We start from the raw sequence: 26,732 nt of genomic DNA on the forward strand, positions 1-26,732 counted from the left end.
ACTGAGGGAGCTGACAGAAGTGCTCACCAAGCCACTTTCAATCATTTATCACCAGTCCTGGCTAACCATGGGGGTCGCAGAAGACTGGAGTTTAGCAAATGTGATGCCCATCCACAAGAAGGGTTGGAAGTAGGATCTGGGGAACTACAGGCCTGTCAGCCAACCTCGTTGCCAGGGAAGGTAATTGACCAGATCATCTCGAGTGCCATCACATGGCACCTACAGAACAACCAGGAGATCAGGCTCAGCCAGCATGGGTTTAGGAAAGGCAGGTCCTGCTTGACCAACCTGATCTTCTTCTATGACAGGGCAACCTGCCTAGTGGATGAGGCAAAGGCTGTGGATGTTGTCTGCCTGGAGTTTAGTAAAGTCTTTGACACTGTCACCCACAACATTCTCCTGGAGAAACTGGCTGCTCATGGCTTGAATGGGTATACTGTTGGCTAGGTCTATGAATTTGCAGAGAACACCAAGTTGGGTGGGAGTGTTGATCTGCTCGAGGGTAGGAAGGTTCTACAGAGGGCTCTGGACAGGCTGAATTAATGGGTTGAGGCCAATGGTATTCAGTTCAACAAAGCCAAGTGCCAGGTCCTGCACTCAGGTCACACCAACCTGTCACAGCACATGCCACAGTTGAGATGGCCACAATACACAGAGTAACACCATATCACTTCAGAAGGCTGCAAGAATCTGCCCTTCTTGTTCTTTAGCCCAACCTTTTATACCCCTCATTGTTCATGCATTGCACCTGTGTGCTTTCTGTTCCCTTTCATGATTGGTCAGTACACCTCAGCACTCCATGTCTCATTGCTTTCAGTACTGTTCACCTGCTTTTCACAGCTGTAGCCCATTAGGGATGAGGCTCGGCAGCAGCCCCATTCCCAATTACCACAAACTGTGTACCTACACCGACCCCCTGCAATGCTACAGGCTGGGGCAGAGTGGCTGGAAAGTGGCCCAGCAGTAAAGGACCTGGGGGTGCTGGTCAACAGCCAGCTGAACATGTGCCAGTGTGTGCCCAGGTGGCCAAGAAGGCCGATGGCATTCTGGCCTGTATCAGCAATAGTGTGGCCAGCAGGACCAGGGCAGTGATCATTCCCTTGTACTGGGCACTGGTAAGGCCACAGCTCAAATCCTATGTTGAATTTTTGGCCTCTCACTACAAGAAAGATATTGAGGTGGTGGAATGTGTCCAGAGAAGTGCAATGAAGAAATCCTATGAGGAGCAGCTGAGGGAGCTGGAGGTGTTTAACCTGGAGAAAAGGAGGCTCAGGTGGGACCTTATTGTTCTTCACAGCTAACTGAAAGGAGGTTGTAGCAACATGTGGATCAGTTTCTTCTCCCAGGTAACATATGACAAGACAAGAAGAAACAGTTTTAAGTTGTGTCAGGGAAAGTTTAGATTGGATATTAAGGAAAATTACTTCACGGACAGTGTTATCAAGCTGTCCAGGGAAATGGTGGAGTCACCATCCCTGGAGGTATTTTAAAAGCTGTGTAGATGTGGTGCTTAGGGACATGGTTTAGTGTTGGATTTGGCAGTGCTGGGTTAGTGGTAGGACTCGATCTTAGAGGTCTTTTCCACCTAAACATTTCAATGATTCTAAATAATGCTTGCCCACAGCTGTTTATTTAAAGTAGTGAATATCAAGTGTTAGCTTTATTATTACAGTGGTAATGTTCAGTATCAAACTTGTGTGATGTCTGAAAAAGACTTGCATGCTCTATAAAAGCATAGCTGTCCAGTGTGTCAGGTCACCCAAATTGTTTCATAAAGGGTAGAAGCATGAAGAGCAGAGTTCAATACTTTAATTTTGATGTTTCTTTTTCCCAACACTGACCAGACTTGAAATCACAGCCTCAACCATCCCCAGTTCTAATCCATCTGACCCAGCGACAGCAACAACAAACACAGACAGCCCCTGTTCCTCCTCCTGGGCTGCAGTCCTTCTCCCAGGTAAAACTCCACGAGCCATCACCAGTAGATACCTCTACCGTTGTTAGCAAAATGTTACAGCTCCCCACTATATCTATGGATAACCCAGAAGTGACTGCCCACCAAACCCAGCAGAAGCAGATAAAACCACCAAAACGGAGGATAACTCCAGTATCCAAGGTGAGTAATTGAGTTTGTCCATAGTAAACATATAAGCATACAAAAGCTTGTATCAGCAATAGTATGGCCAGCAGGATCAGGGAAGTGATTTTCCCTCTGTACTTGGCACTGGTGAGGCCACACCTCGAGTCCTGTGTCTAGTTCTGGGCCCCTCAATTCAGGAACAATATTGAGGTTCTGAAGAAAGTCCAGAGAAAGGTAATGAAGCTGGTGAAGGGGCTGGAGCACAAGTCCTGTGAGGAGCAGCTGAGGGAGCTGGGGGGGCTTAGCCTGGAGAAAAGGAGGCTCAGGGGGACCTTCTCCCTCTCTACAACTGACAGGAGGATGGAGCCAGGTGGGGGTCTGTCTCTTCTTTCAGGTAACAATTGACAAGACAAAAGGAAATGGCCGCAAATTGTGCCCAGGGAGGTTTAGATAGGATATTAGGAAAAATTTCTTTACGGAAAGGGTTGTCAAGCATTGGAACAGGCTGCCCAGGAAGGTGGTGGAGTCACCATCTTTGGAGGTATTTAAAAAACATGTAGATGTGGTGCTTAGAGACATGGTTTCATTGTGGACTTAGATTAATGGTAGGACTTGATCTTAAGGGTCTTTTCCAACCTTAATAATTCTATATATAAGTTTCTAGGGAGAAGGAGAGCAAAGACCATGGTCTTTTTTATAAAACAGGAAATTCAAAGCTGAATAGGTTTTAGGTTCAAAATACAGTGATGTCTTTTCCAAGCACATATCTAATTGTTCTGTGTGGAAAATGACTGTTACTATGTGATTTTTGGATTGACTTAGTAGCCACAAGATGAATATTGGCTGACAGGGATGATCACAGATGACACTTTGATATTGTAGAATAGTATGGCTTACTCTTTCATCTCCAGATCAAGGCACAGAATCAATGAATTAATTTCAGGTTCCAATATTGTAGTTAATTTATGTAAAGTGGGGGGTTGTCACAGATCTAGTTAGCAGCAAAGGCTGAGCCAGTAACTGAAGAAGCCTGTAGTTAAGGGACAAGACTGTCAGTTACTTATATCTTTAATACAGATAGTGCATGCAAAGGAATTATGTTGGGTTTTTTCCTCCTTTAAGATTCCTGCCTCTGCAGTGGAGATGCCTGGATCAGCAGATGTGACAGGATTAAATTTTCAGTTTGGAGCTTTGGAGTTTGGATCAGAGCCTACGCTCACAGAATTTGGATCAACTTCAAGCAGTGAGAATACCAGCCAGGCAACCAACAATAGCTTGTACTCAAAATCTGTCAAGTATATGTGAGTTCCCCTCCTGCATTCTTGCATGTCTTCTTTACGGGGTCAAGTTTGTGCCAAAAACGTCAAGGCACAATTGCCATGTAATGAGAGGGAGAAATACGATGACATGTAAGGTGAACGTCTGCCCAGATGGCCAAGAAGGTCAATGGCATCCTGGCCTGTATCAGCAATAGTGTGGCCAGCAGGGCCAGGGAAATGATTCTTCCCCTGTACTTGACACTGGTGAGGTCACACCTTGAGTTCTGTGTCCAGTTCTGGGCCCCTCAATTCAGGAAGGACATTGAGGTGCTGGAGTGAGTCCAGAGAAGGGCAACAAAACTGGTGAACGGTCTGGAGTACATGTCCTATGAGAAGCAGCTGAGGGAGCTGGGGATGTTTAGCCTGGAGAAAAGGAGGATCAGGGGGGGACCTTCTCACTCTCTACAACTCCCTGACAGGAGGGTGGAGCCAGGTGGGGGTTGGGCTCTGCTCCCAGGGAACAAGGGACAGGACAAGAGGACACAGTCTTAAGCTGCGACAGGGGAGGTTCAGGTTGGACATTAGGAGGAATTTCTTCCCAGAAAGGGTGATTAAACATTGGAATGGGCTGCCCCGAATGGTGGTAGAGTCACCGTCCCTGCAGGCGTTTAAGGAAAGACTGGATATGGCACTTAGTGCCAAGGTCTGGTTGACAAGGTAGTATTTGGTTATAGGTTGGACTCAATGATCTCAGAGGTCTTTTTCAACCTAATTGATTCTGTGAAGTCTTTTCTGTGGATGACATCTTAAAGAAGAAATTTATTTTCTAATTACAGTCAAAATCTCCCTGCATGGGTGTCATGATCCGCTTGTTACGGGGTGCCATGATGGTTCTTTTCACCGATCCCAAAAGTGCAAAAAGGCAAACAACAAGGGACTATCAGTTAATCACAACAAATGCACCTTTATTAGGGGCCAAAACAGTAAATGCCATAGTGGGGGATCAGAAAGGAGATAAAAGGATAGAGAGAGAGAGAGAGCAGGGGGGGTGGGAATAGCTACCAACACAGGCGAGATCCTCAGTGGTCCGGATGATGGGGATCTGTCTGTTGTGTCGGGGAAGTCTTCGAAGTTCTGGTCAACTCAGGGGTCCAGTTATAGTCCACAGAGGAAAGAGGGGGGAACAAGTGTAACAATGAGAGTCCATTGTAATCGCCACAAGGGAACAGGTGAGTCCACATAAACCACCAAAGCAAGACGAATACAATGAAGAATAAGTCCATTGAAATTACTGAAGGGAAACAGGTCATGTCATTAGTGGTCAGACCACCAATTTCCCCTCCTCCCTATAGTAGGGGTCTCAGTCTTAGTCCTTGGGAGGAGGGTTCTCATTCTTTGTTTGTCATGGTGGTAACGAGGCAGATGAGGGGTCTTCAATGAAGGACCATGGGAGTCACCCCAAAAGTTCATTCGGCTTAAGAACGGAGATTAGAAGCAGGCCGCGCATCAGGCTGTCCTGTGCTGGGTCCATGTCAGGTCTTTGCCAAGTCCTTGCCAAGTTCTTGTCAGGCCTTGTTCGGAACAGCTATCATGACGGTTCAGTGGTTCCACCTGCACTGTGTCCTGTTCTAAGCTGGAGCTGCAGTGGGGGAAGGGATTCTTTCTTGTGGCAATTGGAAGGCAGAATGGAGAACGAGGGGCTTCAGACGGCCTCTTACAATGGGTCAGTATGAAGCTGGAGATGACATGAATGTATATAACCTTATAATTAAGCTACCTTTTATAAAATTGCTATTTTATGTTTAATTTTCCTGATTTTCAAATTTGTTTGAGGGTTTGTTCCTCACAACACAATTTTTTTTCTGATTTTTGGTCCAGGAGAGATGACCTTTGTGCCATATATGTGTATTAGTAGATTGGCACCAGATTACAAATCTGATGCTTTTATGGGATGAGAAAAATAGCTGGTCTTTCATTATGCAGAACCTCTTACTGAAATGCTCAAATGGCCAATGATAAATGATGATAAATGCCAACATACTAGTAACCCTTTTTTCTTCCTTATTCATTCAAAAATTGGCTTCAGTAAGAACTTTCCCAAAGTTAAATCAGAAATCTTATTAAAAATGAACCTCCACATTAATTTCTAGTTCTGTAAACAAAAAAAAAAAAAAGCAAGCTGTTTAGAGAGTAAAACAATCCTGCATATTTTACAGTATTTTTCCTCTTTGCATAGTTCTATTAGACTGCTACTTTAATGACAGAATTCTGTTGTTAAAAGAGACTCTGTGTTTCTCATCACATACCAGACTTTATGGATCTACTTGTTTAAAAAAGAGTTTATGTTCATTAATATATCCTTTGAGAAGGTGAAAATAACATGACCAAAAAAAGTGCTTGTGTGTAAACTCTTGTTTTGGTTGGGCTGGCAAGAGGAAGATGACTGGTGCTTAATGCAGCGGATGGTTTTGAAGCAGTGATTACTGGGGACCAAAGTAAAATTATGTATTTTTTCTCATTATTAGATTTTCTAGTATAAATAATGTATATTTGACTCCATGTTTAAGGTAGTTCTAAATAACTATATAGGAGCTGATATTTTCAAAGGTATTTGAGATGTAGTTTGCCATGTTGATAAATAATTTTTACTTTTTCCAGTGATCCTTTGAATACCTCTCTGCCAATATCCAGTACAGTACAGGAGTCCACCTACACAACCTCTGCCATCAGCTCTTCCAGTCTGACCTGCTCATCCCAGAGCACTAACCCAGTAACAACTTCCTCCTATGAGCAGACTTCTGTGCTTAGTAGGATAGTGTACGAAAGCTCCATGGCTCCGTCTGAACCAACCCCTGTTGCAGTTACAGTGAGTGAAATTCTGAAATAAGACTTTGAAAAAAGGGAAATATTCTTATCGGTGCTAGACTTTTATTACCCAAATATGTTAATATTTTAACCAAGCCAAGTGGTGTTTTTGATTCCCAAGTACATTCTGTAGTTTTTTCTTTTCCTGTTTTGTAGCCATTTCTTGTATATGGGATATAAGACCCTCTGCTTTTATGGGTTTTGACATCTTAAATTGCTGTTTGACCTTTATTCTTAGTAACACTTAACATTCTAGTTGAGTTTCCTTCCCTGAAACTTAGTTTTTAAAAAAGGAACTATTTCTGTATGTAAATATCAGTCATGGTGTTTTGCCATAACTTGACCATTTCTATCCAAAGGTATATTATTTATTAAATTAATATGGCACCTAGAAAATGAATCCCAAACTGTTTGTGACCCTTCCAACATTACTCTTTTGTTGGATTTAAACTGCAGTTGGAATTAGTTTCATCTTTTATTTTAAAAAGCATAAGGAGAGATCTAATCTTGGACAGAGAGAGTCTCAGGAGATATTCAAAAGCACCTACTCTATTTGTATATGGAATGTAGGTTTGTTTTAAGATAATTTATTTTATCAAATATTTAAGGAACTTGTGAGAGTTTGTAAGTTTATTTACTCCTGGCCTTTGTTATATAATGGCTCAGTCACACTTGTCTTCTGCACTAGCTCGTATTTACTGGTGAGGATCAAGTATAGACTATCCACTTCTGTACTCCAGCGTTATCCAAAAAACAACTGATGCCTCTCAAGTCTTATCTTTCAGTGGAAAAAAATTGGCATCTCTGTGTAACTTGGATAGTTAAAATTGTGAGTTGCATTAGATCAAAAACACAACAATTTCCTATATGTTATAGCAATTCTTTCTTTCATATTGGTGTGAACCTGAAGTTTATGTTATATACAGTAGATGGGATGGTCTCCAGCTGATGGGTGTATTATGGGCAGTATATGGGATTCTGTATGTTCAGTACACCTCTCACTCGAGACAACTTTATTATGTGGTTTTGTTAAAGGCTATAAAAAAAGTCAATTTTCTGTCTTTTTGGTCTTTCAATTTAGAATGAATATAGAATTTTGTATGAAGCATGTTCTGTGTGTAGTTTGGTCTGAAAATATAATATTCCTATTTGATAATTTATTTATCCATTTCTTTTTTGTTTACAGAATGGGCACAGCAGTGTTAGAACACAGGCAACTCTTGACAGTAAGTTTACAAAGCTTGGTTGTGCAGAGGACTTTTTGATCCTTCCTTGCTACTTGCTGTGTGCACAACTGTAGCAGTGATGTCTAGCGGCAGTGCGTTACTTTTCCCAGCCCTGGTCGGCTCCCGAGCGCCCGGCTTGGGCGCCTCGGCTTCTCGTCCGGGTTGGTGCTTGCCACTACTTCCGGGCACTTCTGCCGCTGTGCCCTGGGGTGAGCTGGCCGCGCGTTGCCGTCAGCACGAGGGAAGAAACAAAGAGGCAAGAAATTCGTCCAAATCCGTCCGCATGGCGGCTGGATGCTTTATTGGCCGCGAGAGCTGAGATGGAGAAGCTGCAGCCCACTCCCAACCTCGCATGGATGAATCTGGCGCTGAGGCTGGGGGGGAGCAGGATGATATAGGGGTGGGACAGGGAGAGCAGGAGCCTTTCCTGCCCAATGAACACAGACGCCATGGCAGTGACGTGTGCCACAGCGACCAACAGGAACACGGCGGGGGCGGACACGGGGCTTTGGGGCGAGTGAGACCGCAGGAATGGGGTGACAAGCACGGAATCCTCAGGAGTTGGCAGGGAGTGGTTACAAGAGTGACAGGGGGAAGCTCCAATGGCAGGCAGCCTGGAGCTACCCACTGCAGGGGGGGGGAAACACGGGGGATGCACGAGGGTACACAGAACCGGCAAACTAACAAAGATCAGAACCCCTAATCTGAACCCAAACCCAGGATGCAACAATGTCTGGTTTAAGGTTTTATATTGTTCTCACTTTTTATTTTATTATTGACTCTTTTGAGTTTATTTTGTATTTCCATAGGATATACTACTTGCTGCTTGACTAGAAATGAAGTGTGAAAGCAGCTCTATTAAATCTACAAACCTAAGCAGTCTTAGAATTAAAGAAGCTGATTTGCTGCTGCTTTCTTTTGAATTTATCTGCCAAAATTAGGAGAAAATAAAAAAAATATAAATTTTAAAATTCATATAAAATGTATTAGTAATTCTTCCAATTCTCAGTTGGGGAGCTATGAATAGGATTTAGCTGTAATGGCACAAAGTAACATTCTTGGAATGTACCTCTCATTGGGTGTAGTGCTACTTGTACCCTATTAGAAGCCCATGGGGAATAAGGGTGACTAACATGGTCCCTCTGCCAGGTACCTTGCTCCCTTGCAGTGGAGTAAGAATAACATAATACTGGCTCTGATACGGGCATTACTGTTCTTCATCTTGGCCAGGTTCTAATGTGGTATTTTACTTGTAGCATCCCTACATCTCTATTCCTGGAGTTAAAATAATTAAATTAAATTCTAGTATTCAATCTTCTGACCTGTGCTGCTTTATGGAAATTTTCAAGGGCAGCAGTGTTAATTAACATATTTTGGAATTCCAACACTAAGTCTGTCTTCCTCTTTAAGCATCTCTTCAGGTAGGTCACTAATAGGGCAGACTGGTTTTTTTATCCTTCTGAGTAGAAAGAAGTTGGGCATTCAAACCTATAAACAATGTTTTGTTAGTGCTAAGTTAAATTTAAATGAGCAGGAGGAGTGTATATGCCCAAAGAGTTACCACTTGAAAGATTGTTATATATAAAAACAGCTTTTCAAGTGGAAAAGTTTCTTACTCTTGTGTACATAATTAATGAATAATGTATGAAATTCACTGCAGGACTTGGGTTTTTTTTGTTATGGAAAACAAAGATGTGAGAATTCCTAATGTTTTTGTAATTATTCTGTAACAGCTTTATTAGTCCCTTTTTCTGAGCCAGTTCCCCTTTGAGAACACTTTTGGTCTTTTCTGTGTTTCAAGCACGTAAACTAGAATCAGTCTTCTTCCATGTATCTATTTAATGAATCCAAACTATTATGTATTTTCTCTTTTTAACATTTGAAAGTACTGATATTTTCCCTTCTGCATGTGCTGATAATATTCTTAGTTCATAGGATGGTTTGGGTTGGAGGGGATTTCAATTTTAGTTCCAACCCCCTGCCATAGGCAGGGACACTTTCCACTAGACCAGGTTGCTCCAAGCCCCATCCAACCTGGCCCAGAACACTTCCAGAGATAAGGCAGCCACAGCTTCTCTGGGCAACTTGTACCAGTGCCTCACCACCCTCACAGGGAAGAATTTCTTCCTAATATCTAATCTAAACCTACCCTCTTTCAGTTTAAAGCCATTCCCCTCTGTCCTGTCACTCCATGCCCTTGTGAAAAGTCCCTTTCCAGCTCTCTTGGAATCCCTTTAGGTACTAGAAGGCTGCTACAAGGTCTCCCTGGAGCCTTTTCTTCAGGGTGAACAATCCAAACTCTCTCAGCCTGTCTTCACAGGAGAGGTGCTTCAGCCCTCTGATCATCATCTTGTCCCTACTCTGGACTCACTCCATCAGGTCCACCTCCTTCCGATGTTGGGTCCTCCAGAGCTGGACACAGTACTCCAGGTGGGGATCTCACAAGAGCAGAGTAGAGGGGCAGAATCACCTCCCTCGACCTACTGGTCACACTGCTTTTGATGCAGCCCAGGATACACTTGGCTTTCTGGGCTGCAAGTGCACACTGCTGGTTTATATTAATTTTTTCATTCACCAAGACCCCCAAGTCCTTCTCCCCAGGGTTGTTCTCAATCCATTCTCCACCCACCTTGTATGTGTGCTTGGGATTTCCCTGACCCAAGTGCAGGACCTTGCACTTGGACTTGTTGAACTACATGAAGTTTGCACAGGCCTACCTGTCAAGGTCACTCTGGATGGCATCCCTTCCTTCCAGCATGTCGACTGTACCACACAGCTTGGTCTCTTCAGGAAACTTGCTGAGGGTGCACTCAATCCCCCTGTCCATGTCACTGACAAAGATGTTAAACAGCACTGGTCCCAACACCAATCCCTAAGGAACACCACTTGTCACTAGTCTCCGCTTGGACATTGAGCCCTTAACGGCAACTCTTTGAGTACAACCGTCCAGTCAACTCCTTATGCACCATGTGGTGCACCCATCAAATCCATGTCTCTCCAGTTTAGAGACAAGGATGTTGTGCGGGACAGTGTCAAATGCTTTGCACAAGTTCAGGTAGATGACGTCAGTCGCTCTTCTCTCATCCACCACATTCCCCTTTTTCAGTCAGTGGAATCTTCACTGGACTGCCACAACTTCTCAAACATGATGGATAGTGGCTTAACCACTTCCTCTGCCAGTTCCCTCTAGACCCACAGATGTATCTCTTTAGATCCCATGGATTTCAGGTTCCTTAAATTGTCTTGAACCTGATCTATAGAATTTCCTTCTCTGTTGTCAGGTACCCTCATGCTTATTCCTAAGGCCAAGACTTCTTGATTTCTGTTTGTATAGCAATCCAGCAACCTGACTTGAGTCATTTAGCGAGGAAAGCAAACCAGTAACTTGAACAAAATGTGATGTGTACCTTCTGAGTGTATATGTGAATTTTCTTTTGTGACCATTCTAAGATTGTCTTTACATGCATTGCAAGTTAGTGATGATCCACTGGCTAGTGGTCTCTGATGTGGTATGGAAGCATGGTCCAGCAGAAGGCAGGGCTCAACTCTCTCTTGCTTTAATTGGTGAATGAGTGCCTCTAATTATCTTCAGAGAACAAGAGATAAGTGTAGAAAGAGCTGGGTATTGTGTTGGGCAGTAGAGTTGTTCAGTGTCTTAGTATAGTGATCATTTGGAAAGGTACATCTGTGGTAAACAAGTTCTACTCTGTGTACCTGAAAAAGCACTATTCATGCTTAAAGCTTTTTGTTATCTAGGTCACATAAAGTTAGACAATATTTGACAACTCTTTAGCCATCAAAAGTGCTTAATGCTGTACCCAGTTGTGGCCTTTTGTCATAGCTTCTTTTATTTTACTGCATTAAGCATTTAACTCAGTTCTCCAAATTGATAAATTGTATGTGCCCTTGTACTCCAGCGATCCAAGTATTAAACATCAGTGGTGCTGTGTAGATTTCAATGAAGAAGCAGAGCTGTAGGTAAAAGCAGATTTGTACAGCACAAATTACTTCTGTTTGTGGAACCAAATGCGAGGAATTTTAAAGTGAGGACTGACTTGTGAGCAAAAGGTAGTAATCCAGATAGTGGGAGTTTAAGTGCAGAAGACTAGTTTGCTACACACATAGCATTGAAAATTATAAATCTACTGTAGGTGAAGAGCCTAAAGGGAAAAAAAATTATAGTTATGTTGCTGTTTGAATTTTTATTAATAGCCTGATTCTTGATACTCTTATTGGTTCTTACTGGTCAGGTTTTTGTAAACCAAGGGGAGAACACTGTTATGTTCCTGAATCCAGGCTAGGATGTCAAGTATGCTGGAATTTGTCTTTGAATGTCTCTTTTTAATTTGTTGCAGCTACTTCATCAGTTCCTGCACTTAAGACAGAGCCTTCTCCCTCACTACCTTCTGCTGATTCTCTGCCCAGCATGGTGTCCACTACTGCTTCACTTCTGCCTTCAGCATCACAGCATGCAGGAACTTTGCCCAGCTTGCTTCAGTCCAGTGATCTGACCAGCAGCTCACTCTCACAGTTAAGCAGGTACAGTAGGAGTTGTGATAAACGGAAAGGGGTTAAATTGTCAGGAAAGGACAGACATATGGGTGATTGTGTATGAGACTGTCAGGCACCAGGGTCTCTTTTTCTGACATTAACTAGAATTAGGAGAGAGATTCAGAAGAGGCCAGGATGTTTCTGGTTACAAAGTATTAGCTCTGGGCTGACTCTTAATGATAGAGCAGCTGCTGCCCATGGTTGTCTTGGTTTAAGACAAGTTATGAGGTGGACACTTTGAAATAAGTTACCTCCTCTTTAGTTTTAACCAATCCATTTCCACCAATAAGGAGGGATGAATATTGTTATAGATGAGTAATGGGATGATTGGCTCTCGCAATTAAGGGATGAACATTGTGTATATGTTAAGAGAAGTTTTATTGATGTATAGTTATGTTATTGTAGTTTGTTGTTTAGACGTCCTCTGTTCTCCCCATAGTCCTCTTTTCCCCCCTCTGTATTGTTGCCACCAGACAGCCTGGGTTGTCAGGGTTGTCCGAGACATGTGGAGGGAGCGCATGTAGCGCATGTACATGTGCCCCTTGCATGGCGCAGTTGGGAATAGAATAAGCTTGTTGCTAGGGGGTGCGGCATGACAACACCTCACCTCCAATCACATTGCAAGAAAGTAGTCTCCTCCAATGGACGATGAAGAAGAGTTGACTGACAGACTTTAGGAGAGGCCAAGGTTGCCTGATGCAACCCCAGGGGTATAAAAGGTGGAGCAGCCATTTTGTAGACAAGCTCATGGCAGACAGTCACACATTCCCAGTGCACTGTCCTTTTTCCTTATTCAGTCCTTTGTTGTATATTGTTAAGGTTTAATAAACCTTTAAAAATTTAAGTGACAGGTCGTTTCTCACAAATATGAGTAGATATAAGTGAAAAAACAACAGTTTACTAAAAAACCAAAACAGAAACAGGCAAACATAATAATAGTAATAGTCACTAGTTAGAAAATTCCTGGAATCTCACAGACTCCCTGGGAACAAGGAGAAATTTTTAAATGGCAGAGTAACCCCTCCCCCAAGATGGTACCCTCCACAGACAACCATGTGTGGAAAGACAAAGATGACAGCAACCCTCCCCCCTCTTTTCTCTCCAGTGGTGGCAGCAGCTCCATTGATGAAGGTGGCTGGCACACTCTGGCAGCTGGAACTTGGTTGTGAAAAACGCCATACACTTGTGTTAAAATTTTAGAAGTTTAATAATAATGAAAATAGTAATGAAAATGAGGATAATAAGAGACAATAAAAGGCAAAGAATTATGGACATCTGGGTGCCTTGCACTCTGCCACAAAACACACCTTGCTAACAAAGGATTACCCCTTAAAAGCAATAGCCTATTGCATATTCATATATCTCATACGTAATTCAAACATTCTTTTCAAACTAAGGGTGTTTTCTGCTTAAGTTCAACTCCCCCCCTCATCTTATAAATCAATCATTTTGGTCCCTCGAAGTCTGGGTCTTCACAATAAGGAGGCAATAATTCTTTTCTTGCAATATTAGTGTCTTGTTGCTGTTATCTCTATGTGAAGAATTTCTTAATTATCTTTTCCATTCCTTGAGGTAGTTGCAAAAAGTATCTTACATCACATAGTTTCTATTTTAATATTATGCTATAGCCTAAAAACTATATTTACCACACGACTTAAAAAAGATTAATACAGCACTACTTTGAAGATATTAAAACAGCATAACTTTCCAACATAACACATATAGTATTCCTTTTAACATTTGCGAAAAGCCAATCATATAATATACATTTTTCACATTGGTCAAGGTCTAGAACTTGTGGAGGGACTTTCCCTTCCTCTTGGCAGAAGATGGCAAGGCAGCCAGCTGGGGCAACTTGGACTCTGCACTTTCCCATTTCCACTGGGCACTGCTGGTGGGCTGGGGCGATTGTATGGAGCGGGGCTGTTCTGTTCTTCTCATTGCAATGCCGCAGCTGTAGGCAGGCACTCCATTTGCCTTGAGGCGTTCCAGGACTGCCTCTCAGAAAAAAAACTACCTGAGGCAACCCTCTAGGAAAAAAAAACAAAAACAAAAGAAACCCAAAAGAGAGCCTCTGCCCACTGGTGCCTTGGCTCTATCTCCTGTCAAGAACAAAGGGAATAAAGCCAGAGCCATGAGGCAAGAGAGAGTTCTGCCCGAGTGCCTCAACCTCAAAAAACCTGGGCACCTCCCAGCCCTTGCAGGGTTGTTTTCCTGCTGCAGGGTCTTAAAGAGACAGTAACAATGTTGGGCATAGATAGATATGGAATACAATAACATTTTGGGTTACCCAGGATAGTGGTATATAAACAACTTTGTGTTTCAAGTAGCTCTTGCTTCAGTCATGTCAGCTAAATTGATTCCCCTAGTTTGTTCTTCCTACTTTTTCTGCAGTGCTTGCTGTTTGTTTAGTGTCATATGTTTGAAATTATTCCCTAACAATTTACTTCCAGGCTAATTTTGAAATTTTGTGTTTTCATTTATATTTGTATTTCTTAAAATTAGAAAATGGGAATGATTCCACAGGGAAAGTGTGTGCCTTTTTCTAAGACATTTCCTTGAGACACTTTGAAATGTCAGATTAGTGTTCCTGGAAGTGCATTTACCACAGCTTGGCTCATTCACACTGTCTGTCTGATATTTTAGTGCCTGTTACCTGAGCTTTGTCCTTGGACAGGTGACATCCTGAGGCTGTGATGGCTTTGTTTTAATACTCACCTTTGTACTGTATTTGCTAATATAAGAAATTAATTTTGTGGGCTATCACAGATTTTTTTCTGTTAGACAGCTAGGAAAGTCTCTCAATACACTAGTGTTTTCTGATGAAGAAAATGGTAAATGTGTCAAACAACAATAATTAATTCATTCACATTGAAAATATATCCCTACATTTGTTTGTTGAAAAGCTGTGTACATTGGTAGAAATTATAGTTGGAGGATCGATGCTGTTAGATGCAAAGTGTAATGAACAAAGTTCCCAGGTGTTCCCCAGAGACGCGGGCAGGGCCTTCCTAGTTCCCATGGCAACACTGGAATGGCTGCTGGCTCTAGCTGAGTACCGATATTGAAATGTTAATTAGCTAATTGCTCTGTTTGTTTTCTCTAAACTACCTGGAGATAACCTGCCTCCCCCACCACGCTGACATTCTGGGACTAAAATGCAAATAAAAAAACCCTTGGGATCATGGGAGTATTTTTAGGGGATAAAGACACCCCTAAATAAAGAACTAAACACAGTAGAGGGGGCTAGACAAATGCCCTAGCCGAGGAAGAGGGAAATACATCCCCTGATTGACTTTTACCCATCACCATCACCTAAAAAAGACTAGACTAGATTAGGCTGTGGGAAGCAGAGACGGAAAGACAGAACTTCCTTGGTGCTGCCACAAGGGCAGGAGAGAGGACAGCTGTTGTTCTGGACTTCAGCAACAGACTCTGCATGTCTCCTCACCCTTCGACTACCAGTGTGCCACAAGGAAAGAAGAGGGGACAGCTGCTGCTCTGGACTTCAGCGACAGACTCTGCACGCCTCCTTCCCTTTCGGCCACCTGGGAAAGCTACAACAGCGGGGGCAAGCTCCATGTCGGGCCCCCTGCCCGGCTGTTCTTTTTAATAAATAGCTGAACATTAATAAAGGCATTAGCCCTGTTCATTTCAGTTGGGGGCTCGTCAGGGATAGCCACGCCCGAAGAGGACCCCCGGACAGCTGGACAGCTCGACCACCTGCTTCAAGGGACCCTCGGTATTTGCTGGCTACATACGGACCCTAGGATCAGCGTGAGATGAGCAACATGGAGGAGCAATGCAGAGGAGTGTTGGATTGGTAAGAAAACCCGGGAGACGAGCGAGCGAGTGAGTGAGTGAGTGAGACGGGGGCCAGCAGCGCGAACCCCCGAAGTGAGAGGGACATGCTAGTACCGTGTTTACAGACTCCTGCAAAGGGGCCGGCCGGGAATGGGGGGAAGCGAATGGAATAGAGGGGTGACTGAGGCTTCTCCTTAGAAGTAAAGCAGGCCCTCCTCCGAGCATGTGGAGGTCCCCTAGGGGTAAAGTAAGTCCCTGCCAATCAGGGCAAGGAGAATGTCCCCAGCAGGGCAGGTGGGATGTCCCTGGCAGATGCGGCAGGATGTCCTAGCAGGCAGGAGCAACAAGTCCCGCCAAGCAGAGAGCATGTCCCCAACAGGCAGGACGGGATAACAGGGCAGGTGGGATGTCCCTGGCAGGCAGGGCCGGCGGTCTCCGGCAGAGCAGGTAGGGGAATGTCCCTGGAAGGCAGGGCAGGATGTCCCTGGCAGAGCAGGCATGAACCCGAGTAAGCAGAACGGCAGGAAGGCAAGCAAGTTAAGCCTACTAGGAGAGTCAGGCAAGGGGGCTTGGCCGGAGTTCGAGTGTAAGGCTCGGCAGGATGTTTGACCTTACCTCAGCAGGGAGACCAAGCTTCCTAAGCCTAGCAGGAGAGTCAGGCAAGGGGGCTTAGCCAGAGTTCGAGTGTAAGGCCGGGCAGGACGTTCGACCTTACCTCGGCAGGGAGACCAAGCTTCCCAAGCCTAGTAAGAAGGTTGGGCAAAAGACCAAGTGAGAGTTTGGGCAAGACTTAGCAGGGGTCCAAGCCTAGAAAGTCCAGCAAGAAGTCCAAAACTTAGGCTGAAGAGCAAGAGAACAGAAGACAATAGATGTGAGTGTGACTAGTGATTGTCCTGGCCAAGAGACAGTGTAAAGTGTCGAGAGGGTAGTACCAAGCGTGGGAGTTTAGTTAAAAGAAATTAAGTTCAGTCAAGAGATTCAAATGCTAAGTTGTGGGAAGGGACCAGATGAGCTTTAGTTGCTTGTCAATATGTTCCATTTTAGATAGAGGCACCATTTATGATATATTTTTTTCTTTTCTTTTTGATGCCTGAAAATAGGAAGAGGTTGTAGTAAAGGAGCAGATCCTTCCAAAGAGAAAACAAAGAGAATTCCCCCTAACAGCCGCTTGGGGCAATTGTTAGACCAATGGGATTCTTGGGAGACCACAAAGCATCTAGACAAGAGTAAGATGATATATTACAGAAGTATGGCCGAAGTTAGAATTACAGGGGGAGTGGCCATAGTCTGGAACCCGAGATCAATAGATGTGTAATCAGTTAAACCAACACCTAAAAAAACCCGCGAGGACCTTGATACAGAACAACTATCTTATGCAGCTTGCTGGCTGGAGAATTCTATAAATAATGAGACTGTGAGAATATGCAAGTTACAAAGAAATAGAGAGGAAGACAAAGAGAATAGAGAGGGAGAGACTAGAAAAATAAAGGAATGGGACCCCCTCGATTGCCTGCCCCCTTCTGCTCCTGTTACCTCTTCAACAGTTTCCCCAGTCGGTCCTTCAGCCCCTCCTATTGAGTCTCTGATTCCTTTCCCCCGTTTTTCCACCTCTGTTCTATGGATATTCTCAGTTCAGTCAGAGAGAAAGAGAGAGGTTTTTCTAACCAGGCGAGAGCCTGGGAAACAGTTGGGAAAGAATGTAAATAATTCTCTAATCTATCTTTTTGTTCACATTGTTTATAGATATGTTCTACCACCGTGCATCATTCACTGCACACCAATGGTGTGTGAGATGTTTTTACTCTAAGACCAATGAAATTAGTCTGCACGATGTTCTCTATATATAGAGCGGTGCATTTGAAATTAATTAGTTCATTCTCTTTGCCTTCTAACTTGGAGTCCTTCTGTTCCCGTCCTGCTCAACAGTGACATCGTTCCATCGTCCCTTACCCCAGTTTCCTCAACCATCTCCTCAACTCCCTCTTCCCCTTCTCCAGCTAGAGTTTCCTTGCCTACTCCCACTTGGGAGCTGAGGCCACCCTTGCCCTGTGTTGGTTCACTACCTGGCATGCCCCCTGGCCTCCAATGTCTGTCTCCACTACTATTTCCCTGCCTGGTGTCTTGGAAAAAGGGCCATATTGTGGCACCCGATCCAAAGCACCAAGGGTGAAGGGGCTCTTCCCCCTTAGAGAAGTTCCTATGGGTGGAGCAGCTAGGGGAGTTAAGTTTGTGGATGCATCTTTGACATCTTCTGAAGTCCGGGGATTTAGGAAAGAGCTAGGAAATTTAGTGGAAGACCCCATTAGACTATCTAGCCAGTTGGACCAATTTCTAGGGCCGAGTATTTGTACCTGGGGGGAGCTGAGCTCTATTCTAAGCATTCTGTTCTCTCTGTGAGAAGTCCAGATGATCCGAGCGGCAGGGGTGAAGATATGGGAAAGAAAGGGTAGACTGGGGCCCCCAGGGGACCAGGGGATGCCCTTCGTGGACCCCAACTTGAGTCCCAGCCAAGAAGAAGGAAGGCAAAACATGAGAGACTATAGGTCCCTCATGATAAGAGGGATCAAAGGGTCTATCCCTAGGGGAAGCAACACAAAATTGGCCTTTGATGGTACGCAGGAGAAGGATGAGACCCCAGCAATTTAGCTTAACCGACCAAAACGAAATTTCCAGTTATATTCAAATATAGACCCAGATAGCCCAGAGGGTCAAGTTCTCTTGAAGGTCCAGTTTGTCACCAAATCCTGGCCCGATATTAGACAGAAGCTAGAAAAGGTGGAGGACTGGCAAAAAAAACCCCAAAAAAACCCCCAAAAACAAAAACATGAATGAGTTGCTCAAAGAAGCTCTAAGAGTGCATTTAAGTGGGGAAGACATAAAAAGCCAATAGCCTACCTCTCAAAATTACTAGACCCAGTAGCCAGAGGATGGCCAACTTGCCTGCAAGTAATCGCAGCAGCAGCTATCCTGATAGAAGAAGCCCAAAAGGTGATCCTTCAAGGGAAAATTAAAGTCCACACCCCCTACGATCTCAAAACATTACTAAGCCAGAAAGCTCAGCAGTGGCTGATTGACTCTAAAATATTGAAGTATGAGATCATCTTAATGAACACAGGTGACTTAGAGTTAGTCACCTCCAAATGTCTAAACCCTGCACAGTTTCTTGCCGGAGAACCCCTGGCTGATCTAGAACATGATTGTGTTAAACTCATAAATTTGCAGACCAAAGTGAAAGAGAATTTAGATGTACCCCCACCATATGGGAGATCCCTTTTTATAAATGGGTCCTCAAGAGTAGTAGGAGGGAAAAGAGCCTCAGGATATGCTGTCATAGAAGGGGAAGACATGAAAGTCGCAGAAAAAGGGAAACTGCCCTCAAACTGGTCAGCCCAGTGTTGCGAAGTCTATGCTTTGAAAAGAGAATTAGACCTGTTAGAGGGAGACCAAGGAACTATTTACACAGACTCGCAATATGCGTTTGGGATCATCCATAACTTCGGAAAAATTTGGGAGGAGTGTGGCAACCTAAACTCCAAAGGGAAGAACCTGGTACATGAGAAACTGATAAAACTAGTATTAGAATCCTTACAAAAGCCCGCAGAGATAGCTGTGGTGCATATAAAGGGACATCAGAAAGGACACACCCATGAAGAAAAGGGAAACCGATTAGCAGATCAGATAGCTAAAGAAGCAGCCTTAGACTCAAGAAATCCAGTAAAAGCTTTTAGAATGGAAGTAGGACCAAGTGGAGAAAGAAAAGAAGAGGCAAGGTTCAGTAAAAAAAAGAATTAAAATTAATAAAAGAACTAGAATTACATCAAGGGGAACAAGGAGAATGGTTAACTCCTGATGGGCGTAAGTTCCTAAATAAAGCCCTAGCTCAAAGAGTGCTAGTAGAGTTACATGAATTAACCCACTGGGGAATCCAAGGTTTGTGCGACCACTTTTTACGGGAAAATTTATGTCTTGGAGTATATGATCTGGCGAAGGCAGTCACAAGAGTGTGTGCGATTTGCCTGAAAACTGACCAAAAGGTAATGAGAAAAACAGCACGTGGGGGAGGAAAACTTGCTTTGAGACCTTTTCAAAACATACAAGTAGATTTCACTGAAATGCCCTCTGTGCAGGGGTACAAACATTTACTAGTGATCGTAGATCACCTCACTCACTGGGTAGAGGCTTTCCCAACCAAAAAGGAAACCGCACAGGAAGTTGCAAGAATAATCTTAGAAAACATCATATCTTGATATAGGCTAGTCAAAAGCATTGACTTGGACCGAGGTCCACATTTTGTCACTCAAACTTTACATCAGGTAACAAAAGCCCTGGGGATAAGGTGGAGGATTACACACCCCATGGCATCCTCAAAGCTCTGGAAGAGTAGAAAGGATGAATAGAACTCTTAAAAATGTGTTAACCAAATTAATTGAAAAGACAAAGATGAATTGGCTCAGGTGTTTACCTCTCGCTCTCTTGCACATCAGAACAAGACCTCGGTCCAACATAGGGGTCTCCCTATAAAATGATGTTTAGACTCCCTTTTTTTAATCACCCCTTTCAGTACAGCAGATTATCTGGAAGGGGAGGCAGCAACTCAGAAATATTTAGAGGTCATAGGAAAATCCCTAGAAGGCCTCAGAAAGAAGGGGTATCCCCCCCAAACTTCCCCTCTGGACACCAATGCCCACAACATCAGTCCCGGGGATTGGGTGTTGATAAAGTCCTGGAACACCACCACTCCATTAACCCCCAAATTCGAAGGACCTTTCCAGGTGTTACCACACACACTGCGGTGTGAACCCAAGAAAAAGGCTGAACCCATGTCACCAGAGTCAAAGGACCAGTGCCACCCCCAGACGCCAGACCAGACCCAACAGTGTCACCTGCCTGCTCTTGTGCATGGACAGTAATTAAGAGACCAGAGGTCTTAAAATTAACTTTAAAAAAGACTTGCTAGAGACTGATATGCAGTAAGATGTTAATAACTGTTTCTGAGTTTAAGTGCCATAGTAAAGGTTTAAGTACTTTGTAATTGTTTAATAAGACTAAGTGTCGTTTACCCAAAGGAGTTAACTGAAAAATTTCTAATTAGAATATTATTAAGACTTGGTTTCTAAAGAGTGGGAGAATTACCATCAGACATAAGTAAAAGCATACAAATGCCAAAAGAAGTTAGCCCTCAAAAGCCAAAGACTGTAAGTTGATGTGGGCTTAAGCCCGATCAAAGAAAGAGAAGAGGGATTTGTAATGAACAAAGTTCCCAGGTGTTCCCCAGAGACGCGGGCAGGGCCTTCCTAGTTCCCATGGCAACACTGGAATGGCTGCTGGCTCTAGCTGAGTACTGATATTGAAATGTTAATTAGCTAATTGCTCTGTTTGTTTTCTCTAAACTACCTGGAGATAACCTGCCTCCCCCACCACGCTGACATTCTGGGACTAAAATGCAAATAAAAAAAACCCTTGGGATCATGGGAGTATTTTTAGGGGATAAAGACACCCCTAAATAAAGAACTAAACACAGTAGAGGGGGCTAGACAAATGCCCTAGCCGAGGAAGAGGGAAATACATCCCCTGATTGACTTTTACCCATCACCATCACCTAAAAAAGACTAGACTAGATTAGGCTGTGGGAAGCAGAGACGGAAAGACAGAACTTCCTTGGTGCTGCCACAAGGGCAGGAGAGAGGACAGCTGTTGTTCTGGACTTCAGCAACAGACTCTGCATGTCTCCTCACCCTTCGACTACCAGTGTGCCACAAGGAAAGAAGAGGGGACAGCTGCTGCTCTGGACTTCAGCGACAGACTCTGCACGCCTCCTTCCCTTTCGGCCACCTGGGAAAGCTACAACAGCGGGGGCGAGCTCCATGTCGGGCCCCCTGCCCAGCTGTTCTTTTTAATAAAGAGCTGAACATTAATAAAGGCATTAGCCCTGTTCATTTCACAAAGCACCATGCAAGATGATTCTTGAATTCCTAGCATGTCTGGCTTGGTTGTGCTGGTGTCTCTTGTCTCTCTCTGCCTTAGGTCAGATAGTGAATTAAGGCTTTTAGAAGAGCTGGGGGAGTGGGCAAGGGAGTGGTTTAAAAATGTATGTAAGACTGAACTGTTTTTTTTCCTTGCTGCTTGAAGTGGTGTCATTTTAATTTCTGCAGGCAGAGAACAGTTTTAAAACGTCAAAGTAAAATTAATCTATGGAACTGCCAATATTTATTCTGGTCCCGTACCTCAAAAGAGCTTCCAGAAGTGTTTGCCCTTTAATTAGGGCATATAATTTAGCCTGCAACTTTGCTATGAGAACTACTGTATTTTCTTGTGACTATTTCCATAGAGAACACTAAAATATTTGCTTTGGTTAGGATCTCTCTTGCTTCTGATTTCAAATAAGGAGGGTTTTTTTGAGCACCAAACAATACTTAGTTTTTATATCTTTGCTTTGTCAGTGTTCAATTTGCTTATTGTGCTGTAAGTTATGTTCTTGACGTTGAATGTAAGGTATAACTTCTGTTAGTGTAAATGTTTAAAAAAACCATTTCAGTCACTTTTCAGGGAGATCTTTGGATTACAGATGTATGTCAGTGCTGCTGTTAGTGCCAATAGTTCACAGGCCTGGTCAGTTAGGAAAAAAAGATGGTGCTAAAGCAGAGTTGCTTTCCAAAGCAAAACTATTGCAAATGTTTTTCATCAGGGGATTCTTTATTTTCATATTTTACAGTGTATGTATAAAACCGAACTAATAGTTCTGTTTCATCTTTTCAAAGAGGAAATCAGTTTTGGTAGGGTGTAGTGGTATTAATTGGCCTTGATTAAATTGACAGATTCTGTAGCAGTATGGCTAACTTTTGGGCTTTCACAGATGCTCTTCATTTGTTGGGGTTTTTTTTTGAGCCCTGTCTTTTGATAGTTTCTTGAGGCTTTTGGTAGAGTTATGGGGCAAATACCCTGCAGTTCTAATTGGTTGAACTAATGTTATGCAGGTTATATGAGAAATACCATAATGACTCAAACCAAAGCACTATCTCACCTAATTAATACTTGTGCCCTATGGCAAGCAGCAGCAGTTGCTTATGGAAAGAATGAGAAACAAGCCATGTGTTTCTGTGAGCGTTCTTCTCGTTTTGGACTTTACATGTCTTAGAGTCATTGCTACATAATTCCTGAACTAGCAGTTGTTTTTCTAAAAATATAGTAATTTGATAAATATAAATGAATGGTGGTTTAGATGTTTCTTGTTAGTAATAGTTGTTTCTGTACTTCATTTTTTTCATTAAACCATAGTAGGATATTAGTTAAAGGGAAAATGCAGGGAGATGTGTGTGTATATATATACACATTTCTACAGACAATTTTTTCTTTATTATCCTACTGTGTGTATACGTGTATACACATAGCTACAATTTTTATTCTTTAACTAATATTCTACTACCTACTCTGTATATATGTATGTGTGTATATACATAGATATATATTTAAAATGTTTTGGGAAAAAATAATTTTATTAACTGTGAGAAACGACTGCTCATTTTTAAAATTTTAAAAGTTTATTAAACTTTAACAAAAAAAATACAACAAAAGGACTATATAAGGAAAAATTACAGCACTGGGAGCCACCATAACTATCAGCCACGTGTTCATCTACAAAATGTATGCTCTGCCTTTTATATCCATAGCCCCTCACAAAGTTTTGTCAGTCAACTCCTTCTCTGCTGTTCATTGGTGAAGATTACCTTCTTATATCTTAATTGGAGGTCAGGTGTTGTTACGCTGTGCCTCTTGGTAATAAGCCGGCCTTCTCTAAATGCCCTGACTGCTGAGGCTACTACAAGGGGGAAGAGAAAGAGGACTATGGGAGGACACATTACAATAACATCACTGTACATTTTAACATCTGCATAGTATCTATCTCTTAATTGTGAGAGCCAACTATTATATTACTCATCTATAACCTTAACTCTTTGCAATTCCTTTTTAGCTCCCTTTCCAATCATCAGAGCAGCCTCTCCCCTGCCTCAGTGTTGTCTTCAAGCACATCACATGTGGTAAGTCCTATTTGCATTTCCACAGATATTTGGCATATAGTCAGTTTATCTGGTGATTAAGACCCTCTCTTAGTTCAGTGTGTTCCAGTATGCTAATAACCAAAACAAGAGCTTTATCTCAGGGAAGGAGGACTGCCAGCTCTCTAGTGATAAAAAAAGTCTTTACCACTTGTGATTTGTACTAGATAGGGCTAGCTGTTACAGAGACTTGCCAGTCACACAACTGTAGAGGAAATTTTTGTGCCAGCAAGGGGGGATGGAATATAGAAAGAATTTCTTATAACAAATGTGTTTAAAAAACAAATAAAACCTTAGATGTGGCTGTCTGAAACTGCTCTAAAATATGGACTCTTTACAGTCTCCACTGGAGAGATTAGCTGGCAAAGTGCAGGTGATAGAGTGGTACAAGTCATGACAAATGCTTCAGGACAGATGATTTTAGAGTTTACCATGTGACATTGTTGTCACCTGTGTATTTAATGCATTAGAAATAACAAGGCAAATGGTAGTGAACACAGTGCTCTAGATGAGGTTGCACAAATGAAAGTCAGAGAGATACTGCCTTGTTCTGTCTGTACAATCCCAGTTGGGGTGTGCAGATAGGTTACTGCTTTTCTTTATGCTTAAATTTTGGGTTGTAATGCTCCACCCCTGTTGTATATGTAACTTAAAAATCACACTTATCAAAATGTACTCCTTTTTTGTTGTCAGAGTTCTTTTTGGTTTCTGTGTGTTGATGATGCTGTTTTGCAGGTGTGATCAGCTTACAGTTAAAGCACTGTATTGTGCTGGATTCAAACCAGAAACTCCTTTATCCTCATGTGTTCCTGTAATACATTTTGTTTGTGTTTCAGTTTACCACATTGACTCTGTTGTGGGGCACTGCAGTTTTAATCTTTTAAATTCCATAAATGCACTGAGGAAATCACAATAGCAGTGTTCTGTATTTTGAAAACAAATATTGTCTTTTGGAAGAATATAGTTTATTTAACATAACAAATACTAGTTTAAAGGAATATACAAGCAAAAAGGGCAAGAAATAATGCAAGGGAGTGACATTTGAGTTATTGTGGTATAATTTTGTGATGATATAGCAGTTTGAATTTGTCATGTAATAATTTTCTTTGAATACTTAGAAATCACAAGCATGCAACTTAATTGCTTGCCTGATACATAGATAATGCATTATTTTTACATGTGCTGCTGTTGCTTAAAAGATTGTTTGGTTTGATTTTTAGTTTTGTTCCCTCCCCCGCCCCACATCTTTCACTTTGCCTCATTTGCTCTGTGATCCTCAATCTTTTTGTCTCCTTTCTAGCACACTAGTGTTGAGAACACAACTTCACTTCAGCCTTCAACTTTTTCAGCTGCTTCAACCTCAGCCACTAGCACCACCTCTTCAGTTGTCAGCATGGCAAGCAGTATGAACACTACAGCTAGCCTTGGCCTGAGTGTTACCAGTGTGTCTGCTACCCCACGAGCAGCTCCCTTAATGTCTTCAGGTTTGCAATATTAACAGTTTGTGTGGAGAGACAAAGGACTTCGATCAGCAGGGCTGTCAGTTGAGCATCTTGCCAGCTATAGCTATGCTAAGAAATCCACACTCTTGACTAGCATTTTCAGCATGCTTTATTTTCTGGGTTATAAAAGAAAATTTCCTGGGTTTGTGTATTTGAGATACTTTTTAAGACATTATGTGGCATGTATGTAGCATATTCCATCCCCAAAGAGCTTTGTAAATAGAAACCAGAGTAATTCTGACTTTGGAAGTTTTGGACTAGGAGATTGACCCTGTTTGTATTCCAGGTTATAATCAGCTCTTTGCTGTGAGTTCACATTAGCTTTAATTTCAGTCTTCTCTGTGACTTGAATTTATTTGGCAGTGTCAAAATATACTGTCGTGTCCTCATTATCATATGCCACTTCCCTATTGCCACATCTAGTGAAAGGAAAAAAGTGTCTGATGTCTGGGTCATTACACAGAAAATAGCACTTCAGAAAGAGGGAAGGTTGGGAGGCTTCTTGCACTGAAATGAAAGCAATACTAAATTCTCTTTCTAATCAGCCTGAACTGCTAAAAGGAAATCCTAGGGAGGGAAGTGAATTATTTAAATATTGAGATGAGACTTACTTACAGAAGAATTTCTCATTTACATAGCTTGTAAATAAAGTGTCTGATGACTGGTCAAAGTGATTTTTTTTTACTTTTCTGCTTCCTAGCTCTGCTTCATGTAGGCAATTGAAACCATTTAAATTTCCTCTTTGCTATCCCCAGGTGCAGTAAGTCACCCACAAAAAGTATGCTGTCAACATTTAGTGCTTTCCAGTCTATTGCTGGTGATAAGGGGCAATGTGTTGACAGAGCAGAAAATTAAAGGAGATAATTTGCTCTTAGACTGAAAACAATGCCTGAATTTTGCCTTCAGGAGAGGACCAAGGAATGGAGATATTCCAGTAATTATTGTAATTCTCTTGGACAGAGTAAATAACAAAATTAGACTATTGTCTGATGGGACTCTTTTCAGTCTTAAGTAGCCTATGGTTTCCCTTCCTTGAGGCATGGTTAAACTCTCCAGGCTATTTTGAGCATTTTCATCAAGAGCACAAAATTCTTCTGTGTAGTTCTGCTTTTACAAACTAAGACAGTGCAGCTGCCAGGACTTATCAGCTATCTTGTCTCAGTGGTGAAGCCTTTTCTTTTCTAAAGACTTGTTAAAGTGCCTGTATTTTAATTCTACAGGCAAAGCTCCCCCAAATCTGCCTCAAGGTGTATCACCCTTGTTGCATAACCAGTATATTGTGGGACCTGGAGGACTTCTGCCTGCCTACCCAGTAAGCAATTTGTTTGTCCTTGATTGATTAAGCCTTGGTGCAAGTGAGCCCTCCAGACCTACTGTTGTCTATGCCAATG

The 26,732-nt window shown here is 42.6% G+C and overlaps 1 protein-coding gene and 1 non-coding gene across 3 annotated transcripts in view; both read left to right on the plus strand.

Moving 5' to 3' along the window:
- LOC128783005 (ubiquitin-associated protein 2-like) overlaps positions 1-26,732 on the plus strand; it is a 194,013-nt gene that overhangs the window by 88,580 nt on the left and 78,701 nt on the right. For both annotated transcript variants that reach the window (XM_053933583.1, XM_053933582.1), the window contains exons 12-19: positions 1,845-2,116; positions 3,203-3,381; positions 5,998-6,205; positions 7,391-7,430; positions 11,786-11,969; positions 23,755-23,821; positions 25,140-25,323; positions 26,562-26,653. In XM_053933583.1, coding sequence (XP_053789558.1) covers positions 1,845-2,116; positions 3,203-3,381; positions 5,998-6,205; positions 7,391-7,430; positions 11,786-11,969; positions 23,755-23,821; positions 25,140-25,323; positions 26,562-26,653 — 1,226 coding nt within the window. The remainder of the gene's footprint in view (positions 1-1,844; positions 2,117-3,202; positions 3,382-5,997; positions 6,206-7,390; positions 7,431-11,785; positions 11,970-23,754; positions 23,822-25,139; positions 25,324-26,561; positions 26,654-26,732) is intronic.
- LOC128783013 (small nucleolar RNA SNORD121A) lies at positions 2,812-2,894 on the plus strand. The gene has a single exon (XR_008428955.1). It is a non-coding gene; the product is annotated as a small nucleolar RNA SNORD121A (small nucleolar RNA).

Source organism: Vidua chalybeata, assembly GCF_026979565.1.
Source record: "Vidua chalybeata isolate OUT-0048 chromosome W unlocalized genomic scaffold, bVidCha1 merged haplotype SUPER_W_unloc_6, whole genome shotgun sequence".
Taxonomy (NCBI): Eukaryota; Metazoa; Chordata; class Aves; order Passeriformes; family Viduidae; genus Vidua; species Vidua chalybeata.